The sequence below is a fragment of the Egretta garzetta genome, unplaced genomic scaffold (assembly GCF_000687185.1).
Source record: "Egretta garzetta isolate BGI_Z169 unplaced genomic scaffold, ASM68718v1 scaffold1480, whole genome shotgun sequence".
Lineage (NCBI taxonomy): Eukaryota > Metazoa > Chordata > Aves > Pelecaniformes > Ardeidae > Egretta > Egretta garzetta.
In genome coordinates, this window is record NW_009258434.1 from 15,499 (window position 1) to 25,128 (window position 9,630).

The 9,630-nt window shown below is 50.8% G+C and overlaps 1 protein-coding gene across 1 annotated transcript; it reads left to right on the forward strand.

Annotated features, from left to right (window-relative positions):
• Nucleotides 1-7,392: 7,392 nt before the first annotated feature.
• LOC104130468 (olfactory receptor 5V1) lies at nt 7,393-8,961 on the forward strand. The gene has a single exon (XM_009643514.2). It carries the CDS (start codon nt 7,713-7,715, stop codon nt 8,658-8,660), a length of 948 nt encoding a protein of 315 aa, XP_009641809.1. The 5' UTR covers nt 7,393-7,712; the 3' UTR covers nt 8,661-8,961.
• The last annotated feature ends 669 nt before the right edge of the window (nt 8,962-9,630 follow it).

Genomic DNA, 9,630 nt, shown 5'->3' on the forward strand with positions numbered 1-9,630 from the left:
AGCCAGACATGAGCAAGCTGTGTGCCCTGGCAGCAAAGGTGGCCAACAGCATCCTGGGCTGTGTGAACAGAACCAAAGAGAGTAAAATAAGGCAAGTGGTTATGGCCCTCAGTACTTCTGAGATCATATCCAGGTACTGCATCCGGAGCTGGGTTCTTTGAAACAAGAAATACACCAACAAAGTCAGAATAGTTCAGTGGAGAGCCACCAAGATGTTCAGGACTGGAGCACTTGTGCTGTGAGCAGGTGCTGATGCATCTGTGCTTGTTGAGCTTGCAGAAGGAACAGCTTTGCAGGGGACTGGATAGCAGCATTCCAGTACCCGTGGGGAGGTTATCAAGAAAACAATGCCAGGCTCATCACAACAGGGCATGCAGGAAGGATGAGAGGCAGCAGGCAAAATTCAGACAGGAGGTTTCACATATATAGAGTCATAGATTATTCTCAGTTGGAAGGGACCACGAGATCATTGAGTCCACCTCTTAACTCCACACAGTGCAACCTAAAAGTTAAACTATATATATAAGCATTGTCCAAATGCTTCTTGAACACTGACAGGCTTGGAGCCACGATCATTTCCCTGGGGAGCTTATTCAAGTGCTTGACCACCTTCTCAGCAAAGAACTTTTCCCTAATATCTAATCTGAACTTCCCCCAACATAGCTTTAAGCCATTCCCTCCTGTTTTATCATCAGACACCAGAGATAAATCAGCATCTCCCTCTCCGCTCCCCTTCATGAGGATGTTGTAGACAGCAATGAGGTCACCTCAGTCTCCTCTAAGCTGAACAAACCTAGTGTCCTCACCTGCTCCTCATAAGTCATGCCCTCTAGTCTTTTCATCATCTTTGTTGCATTCCTTTGGACACATTCCAGTATTTCTATATCCTTCTTACATGGTGGAGTCCAAAACCGCACACAGTACTTGAGGTGCAGTTAAGTATACTGGGACAATCACTTCTTTCAACCTGCTAGCTGTACTGTGCTTAATGCCCCCCAGGGCATGGTTGGCCTTTTTGGCCACCAGGACACATTGTTGAGTCACATTGAGCTTATCATCAACCAAAACTGGCAGAGGTTTCAGAGTTGGAAGTTCGAGAGGTTTCCCTCCGCCTGGATGTAAGGAACAGCAGTCACTCTGAGGATCATTAAGTAGCGGAGCAAGGTCTCAGAGAGGCTGTGGGATCTCTGACCTTAGAAGTTTTCCAGACCTGACTGGATACAGCCCAGAGCCACTTTGTCTGACCACAGAGCTGGCTGTGCTTTGGGTAGGGGTTGGATCCAGCAAGCAGATTCCTGCCACGCTGCCCACCATGAAATGCGCTGTTTTCCTTGCCTCTTTGTCCAAAGGAAGTCTTTGTGCCTATGTGGAGACCTTTAACAGTGAGCTGACAGTAGTGCTGTAGTAAGCTGCGATACAAGCCATGGTGGGTTGTGCTTGAGAAAGAATCCTTGAGCTGGAAGAATGCATCTCTCAAAAGAAATAGGGGAATGTGACTTGGGGAAGTTCCCGGTTTTACCAAGTACACTTGTTTTTCGGAAACTGCAACACTTATGCTTGGAGAAGGTAAGGGCCCTGCACCCAGTTAAGAGTCTGATTTCCAGAAGTGCTGAGTACTTACAGGAGCTGATCCCGATCCTTGTGGTTACACACCCAATTTTAGGCATCTCGTTTAAAAACCAACTCCCTTAACACTTCACAAATACATGGAGATTAGATTTCTCACTGGACCCCAAGGCTAGATTTTATATGCCTCAGTAGACCAGAGGAGGATACAACGTTGATATTTCTTCTCATATAGCCTGTCCTGAAGACGTTACCATAGAAAATGGACATGGATTACCAGAACTGAACACCAAGTTTCTGGCATCTGGCAAGATTTCAGTAAGTTTTAATATTTGTGCCAAGTGTTGATGGTCTCAGCAAAGCTCTATTTCAAATGTCAGTGTGGGAGGGGGTTTCTCCGTGTGCTGCCAGCATGTGCCTTCATTTAAAATCCTGGGAGAGTAGCCGGGTTGTGTTGGAATGCCGTGCCACTCAGTTTCTGTATGAAACAAGGGAATGTTCATCATTGCCACAGGAGAAAGGTGTAATTTTGTAAACTCAGAGCAAATGGCTGTGTCAGGAAGTCCCGTTATCATGGTCCTTCTACTCTGTCAGCCCAGCTTTCCTGAAAACTTGCTCTTAGACATGCAGGGTTCATAACTACTGCTGCTCATCTTCTACAACCTCAGGCGTCCTCTCTGACACTAGTTTTCCCCTCACTGAGGTAGCAGCTCCTTCTAATGTCTATGCTGAATTACCACACGAGGTGTTCCTTCCCGTGTAGGGTTGTTGCCTCCACTTTCCCTGCTTTCTGAGTGATGTTACTGCTCAGCTCCTCAACTCTTGAAATTTCAGATAGAGCTTATTATAGGATCAGCTCCTATTGCCCAATCAACAGGAAACAGAAGTTGCAAAAAGATTGCAATAAAGCAATACTGTGCTGTATGCCTGCTGCAGAAACAGTGATGTCTCAGTCCTGAGCTCCAGATTCACTCCCTGTTGCAGTCTTTACATTTTCTGGGTTTTCCACTTTACGTTTCCATGGCACTATGTGGTGAATTCCAGCTAAACCTGCTGTTTCTATCAGGAATGGCTCCAGGCTCGGAGCAGGCAGCATTCACCCCATGCAAGTCCACATAATCCTGCTGCCTCGCTCTTCAAGCACTCACAGGACCCTACTCGGTGCCTTAACTAAGGCCAGTCAGAGCTGCTGCCAGATCAGTCCCACCATGGCCATGTTCTCTCCTGGTCCCCTGGACCACACTCTCCGCTCCGGAGAGCCCTGCACAGGCTGGGCCAGGTGGGCATGGTTATTGTAGATGGTGGGAGCATGGATGTGGTGCAGATGCCATGCAGTCACCTTATGGCTGTGTTGCTGCAAGTGTGGCCAGTGGCCATCCCTCTTCATTGCTGCCTCTCTGCTGGTATTGGCCAGTGTAGGCACCTCATACCCTTGTAACAGATAAAACAGGGTCATAAACAAGGACTTGGGGCACAGGGACAGCAGCTCTCAGCCTCCCCAGCCAGTCACCCTCCAACGGCCCAGGGTGCCATGGTCGGTTGTGCTGCAGCCCAGGTACATCAAGAGCTGCCACAGAGCTGGAGCAGACCAGGGCTAGAGAGCTCTGGCTGGTCTGCTCTTGGCACAGCCTGGAGCAGAACAGGAGACCAAGGTGGGCCCTGTGCCAGGAGGGTTTTGTCCTGTGGGCTCAGATCCCACTTGTGCAGGCTGATTGGGGGAGTGCTCCTCTGCTCATCATTCCTGCCACTGAACAAGAACTTCCTCTGAAAGCCTCTCCCCCAGGGCCCTCGCAGGGTTAAAAGCCTCTCCTCCGCTTGCAAGCCTCGAGGACACGCAGGCTTTTCCTCATGCAGGTAAGACAAACTGGACAGCATCTGGGGACATTGCTAGTCTTTCCCTCTTACCAAGCACTGGATGGCTGTTTGTTCTTGGACATGGAGGTAAGGGAGGGCTGGGAGGGCAGGAGTGCTGCCCGTGGTGGGGCAGGGCCCCACTCATGGTGGAACCATCATGGGGGTTCCTATCAGCACCCTATCTGGGGGGCACACCCAGTACTGGCACCCAGGGCTCCTGGGTGGTCTGGGCATGCAAGCAGGCTGTGGCTGCTGGTGATGCCTCAAACAAAACAAACCAGTCCTTTTTCAGGAGAAATTAATCCTGCGTTACTGCCAGCTTCCTCAGTCCAGCCATCACCTCAGACTGGGACTGGACCATATGTCCTGACCTAAGGCTCAGGACCTTATGTCCCATGGCTGTATGCTCCAAGCTATCTGGTCTGCTCACCTGAGTGCAAATGGGATGTGGTGGCTTGTGAGGAAAGCCACATCCTCCTGCAGGAGCAGCAGACTTCCCTGGGTGGGCACAGAGCACATCTGGCCTCCTGTAGGAGGAAGGGTGACATAAACACACCCCAAAATGCTGGAGCTATGCAGAAGTGCACAGTGGCGACGTAAGGCACCCCGCTTCAGGGACTGCACCAGAGCGGAGCTGGGTCTCAGACTAGTCCATCACCATTGCACTGGTCAGGGCGATTCCTTCTCCCAAGGGGAATGACAGAAACCAGCTGCCACCCTAGCACTGATGGCATCAGTGCTCCCTCACTGCGACCTCTCCAGCTTTTCTGGACTGGTCAGTGGTGGGCAAAGGTGTAGCTGCACTGGGAAATGCTTGGTAAGTCATTAGTTAACATGAGAAATCGCTTGCCATGCAAGTGAGAGAGGGAGATGGAGGGAAGGAGCTGAGGCAAAGTGGAGACTCTTTCAAGGCTCATTCCTGTGCAGTATTTCATCATGTACGGGATGTCTAAGGACAAAGGGTTTAAATCTGGTATTTCTTGTCATGTGGCTGCGTTTTCTGACCGCTACATGGCTCCAAACCATGATGAAAAATTCGGGTCATGCCTCTGCACGACTCCTACAGCTGTACTGTAGCCCTGTAGCCTGAATTTGGCAGCATGGAAAGCGCATCATCTGCAGCTCTCTGGAATTCATTGTCCTTCCTGCAGTGGAGCTAACAACTCCCTGCTGTTGCTGCTGCTGCAAGTAAGATCACTTACATGTCATAGCTGTGTACCTACATCGAACCGAGGGCTCACTGGTAGCATGTGATGGGCTCACCCACCTCTTGCTCACCTGTTCTTATTTCCAAGTGTTGAGCCCCAGTTCAGAGCATAAACAAGTGACTAACCCCTACACACCTAGCCTCCTACTATGAAATTTATTCTTATTTTGATCACTCTGGTTCCTATTCCATTCTGGTCCCCTATTCCTCCTATGTAACAGGCAGACCCCCACCTTCACTGGTGCCAGCTTCACCGTAACTTGGCAGCAGACTCCTGCCCCTGGCTAACAGGTTGGTAGTAAAAGCATCCCACAAGGTCCTGGACAGAGCCTTCCCATCTCATGCCTACACCATGGAGGCACTTCTGCCCTAAAAAAACTCACCAACTGCCTTTGCCTTAGTGCTATGAAAGTTCACACATAGGTAATTTTGAATTTGTACAGATCAACGTGCACGTTATGCAGCTTTGCAGACAGGGACAGCTGGGGACAGGAGCTCATTCCTGATGTGGTCTCTCCCAGCTCTTGTCCCTCTCGGGCCCCTGCTCCTGGCTGCAACACTGGGCCAAACAATTTGGGCTGTTCTTGCATCAAAATGCACGGGGCTTTGGCTGGGGGCTGGCTGGAGGAAAAGCAGTGGTCTGAGATTTCCACAATATTGGATGATACAGTCCTTATGTACCTGTCCAATATATGCAAAATTAGTAATTAAAAAAAAAAAAAGCTATAAGAATATATTGACCTGGGAGACTGCTGGAGAGCTTGGCCAGGCAGTGGTGTCTCAGCCTTGTAGCACCCACGTCCAAGATGGAGTAACAAGTCTGGATGTTGTTATGCTAGGCAAAGAAGAATTAGTCTTTTGACTGAAAGTTTTCCTCTCAATATTGAAATAAAAAAAATATTGAAAAAATGAAGAGTAAAAGATAAATTAATCAGGACTTAGCTCTTCTTCTACTTAGCAAACACTGATACTCACCACAGTGCACAAGTAGAAGCAAGGAGAAAATACTGTTAGAATAGATAGATCTGGAAGAGAAAGACCTGGAAATTCCGAATGAGACATTGCTGACACCCGAGCAATTCCAACAGGAAAGAAGCACACAATTTTTAACAGCACTTTGACAGTGTCTTGCAGTAAGTACCTATAAGAAAAAAACTCCCAACAGAAACAATGAATTCTCCATTGCTCAGCATTTAAAAATCATGACTAAATTGTAGATACATGCTTTGGACAGAGAAATTAAAAACAGATGCAAGAACGGGTGCAAAGCAAGGGTACCAACCTGAAATGTAACTGTGTGTTTTTAATCTCATGAGGAGATGTGACAATTGACCTCAGTTGCTAAAACCACATCTATGAAGAGGAAGGGAATGCTTTCTTCTTTTTTATTTTTGTCATATTCATTTTGGTCTTATATAGTGGCAATGAGCCCCTGCATAGCCATCAGGTGACATCTTTAATGTTCAGTAAATGGAACTTTACATGAACGGATAGCTCGTCTGGGAACGTTGCTGAATCCTGACCACAGGAGCTTTGTCAGTTATCTGTAAGGAAAAGCTGCTCACAGCTGCCCTGTACAAGGCAGGCCTTGCTTTGAAGTGTACCATTTCCAAGTCAAAATACCAGGGAACTAAATCCTTGAGTTCAGTGATGTGTGGTCCTCCCTTGCTCTCCAGCCATATCCCAGTGCTGTCAGCGAGACCCTGCCCAGAGGCCAGCACTGGTCCTGCCGCAGCTCCAGGCAAACGCTTGCTCAGCGATGGCCAGTATACTGGCCAGTTACCTTATTCTTTGATTCGGGAATAGTTTAGAGTCCTAACATCTACTGAGGCAGTCAAGTGGAGCCAAAGAAAAAGCTGCATAGGGAGAACAGGATTTTATTATGCAGAGCCCCAAGGTCATGTGTGGTGCCCCAAGATGCCCTGTATTGCCATGCAGCTGCAGTCCGCCCTGGTGCTCTCCAGCCCTGTTTGCCCCCTTAGTGCCATATATGTCAGCCTAACCCTCTCTCAGTCGTTTTCCTCACCCAGTAGTCCCTGGTTTCAGACTGGCTGAGTGCAGCGTGCGCCCATGCTTAGTGCTGGCTAGGACAGATCTGCATCCCAAGACTGCAGGCGGTTTTTAACCTCTCTCAGCCCCGTTTCTTCAGCAGCCTCACAGAGGCTGCTGCTCCAGGCCATATTTGCGCACCAAAGCACCTGGTCTACATCTGCTGGGCTTCATGGCACTGGTGTAGTGCACAGCAGCAGCCCTGGCCACAAGCACCCAGCAAGCACCACCTTGAACAGCCCTTGGCTGAGGTTTATGAGCAATAACTGCTTCCCCATGCCTCGTCCATCATGTGGACGTGGTCATCGTAGCTTCACATGCCAGTAAGTAAAACCCTTCTGTCAGGATGACAATTGAAATAAGATGATGGAAGAAAGGTCAGGAGGCCCAGGCCAGTGGAGATCCCTGATGGCTTAAATTTGCCTGTGGCTCAACAGACGCCGTGTGGTGAGTCACCCTCAGTTGGAACCTGTGCTTTTTTAAGTGCTGGTTATCACAGAGCAAAGCACCCAAAAAATGGCAGAACAGGAGACAGGATAAAGAAAAAAAATTTAACTGGTGTAGGGTGATGCCACATCCCCAACCCAGTGGCTGGGGAAGAGCAAGCTTAGTGGCTGTGGCTTCTAAGGAATGATGTGACCATGTCCAGGGGGCAGGGAAGCATGTACTTGCCATAAGTGCAACCAGAAGGAAAAGAGAGACATCCTTGATATACTCATAAAGACAGGGAGTTGGGCTGGCAGGAGAACCCAGGAGGTGTGAGTTAGTCTATATGCATGCCGTTCTTGGTTTCTTCTGTGTTATTCTCCTGCAGTCAGGTATCCAACATTGAATGGCAGCTTTCTGGACTCTAAAATCCTAGTATCTGTGAAATCCCAACATATGAAACTTTCAACCACTGTGCAGATAGGACCAAAGCCATCCTACCAATGAAACCCTTGTCTCATGGGTGGTTGTGGTCCAGTCTCCTGGCTCACAATCACCTCCTCCTCTTCACAGCACTTGTTTCTGCCCACAGACCAACCCAACTAGTCCCATGGCAAGCAAGAACCATACTCATGTGACGGAGTTCATGCTCCTGGGCTTTTCCCATGGCCAGCCCTTCTTCTTTGTTCTTTTCCTGGTCATTTACCTGGCCACGCTGCTGGGGAACTCTGTAATGCTCGCCCTCGTGTCCCTGGATCCCCATCTCCAGAGCCCCATGTATTTCTTTCTCAGTCACCTGTCCTGCTTGGACATTTGCTATTCATCAGTGACGGTGCCCAAGATCCTGGCAAATGCCCTGCGCCCGCAGGCGACCATCTCCTACTGTGGGTGCCTGGCACAGATGTTCTTCCTGATGGGGTGTGCAGGGGCCGAGTGTGCACTCCTGGCTGTCATGGCCTATGACCGCTACGCAGCCATATGCCAGCCCCTGCGCTACGCCCATGCCATGAGCCGGGGCATCTGTGCTGGGGCAGCTGCCGGCTGCTGGCTCTGGGGGATGCTGGACTCGGCCGTGCACACCCTCCTGGCCACCAGGCTCTCCTTCTGCGGGGCTGCCCAGCTCCAGCACATCTTCTGTGACGTCCCCCCACTGCTCAGGGCTGCGTGCAGCAACACCCACCCCAGCGAAGTGGCACTCCATGCTGCCAGCGTCTTTGTGGGCCTCAGCCCCTTCCTGCTTGTCATCGTCTCCTACCTCCGCATCCTGGCCACTGTCCTCAGGATGCCCGTGGCCACCAGCCGGCACAAGGCTTTCTCCACATGCTCTGCCCATCTGCTCGTGGTCATCCTGTACTTTGCGACAGCCAATCTGAACTACAACCGGCCCAGCTCCGGCTACTCCCCGGCATCTGACATATTGGTCTCCACACTGTACTGCATCGTCACCCCCATGCTGAACCCCCTCATCTACAGCCTCCGCAACCAGGAGGTGCGGGGGGCCCTGAGGAAGGCTGTGTGGGGACGGGGCACACCAGGCTCCCCAGGCAGCAATGCATGAGCAACACCAGGGCTGCAACAGAGTGCTGATGTGGCACAGAGCAGCATCGCCTGTCTGTGGGAAATCTTCGATGGCAGCAGTGGGCTCAGGGCTCCCTGTCCAGGCAGTGGCTGCTTGTGGCACACTGCCATCACTTGTCCCACCCTCATCACATCACTGGTGGCAGAATGGCAAAATCAATTTGGGAACAGGGCTTATGGCTTTACTTTGCAAGTGTCATGTGCTGAGTCAGTGCGGGACCTGTTGCAGCCTCGCTGCTACCAGGGAATGCTGTAAAAGGCAATTTCATGTGGTACCAGAAACGTGCTGGCCCTGAGCAAGGCCGTGAGCTCTGCCTCGGGGCTGCCCAAGGTGCTGAGCCAGGCCCTGCACAGGACAAGGGGCAGTGTCTTGGACTGCAAAATCCGGCAGCCACAAAGGGGCTGTCACACCGTCCTCCTGCCACACGTGCTTTGGCACCGAGTCTGATTGTCTGCTGGGTTTCTCCAGGCTGCCATGAAAGCTCTGTAGCACTTTGTATGTTAGCACAGCAGCCAGCACTTTAAACAGGCTGCCCATTATTCTCACTGCTTCAGTCAAACAGCAAATGATCAGCACTGAGCTGTGAGCTGTCATTGCATAAACCCTCAGCAGAAATTCTTGCTTTGCTTTATAGCCATGAAAAAAAAAAATGCAGCCATTGTGAGTGGTGTGGCTGTGGACAGTAGTGGCTGAGGGCTGGCTGGTGACAGGGGGCAGCCAGCTTTGTCCAGCTGCCGCCACCTCAGCTTAACCTCTTCTTGCAGGGGCTCTGCAACTGGGTCCAAGCTCAAATGATTGCATGGGTGTTGGGGCAATCCCACTGCTGCCCAAATCTGCAGGCAGGCACACAAGGGCCAGCAGTGTCCAATGCCATGGCAGAAGCCAGGAGCAGCTGACCACCAGCGCAAGGGTCTGCATGGGGAGGGAAGCTGGCACAGGCTGGGCAGGC

Coding starts and splice junctions, on each gene's coding strand:
- LOC104130468 (XM_009643514.2), top strand. CDS start 7,713: ATGGCAAGCAAGAACCATACTCATGTGACGGAGTTCATGCTCCTGGGC.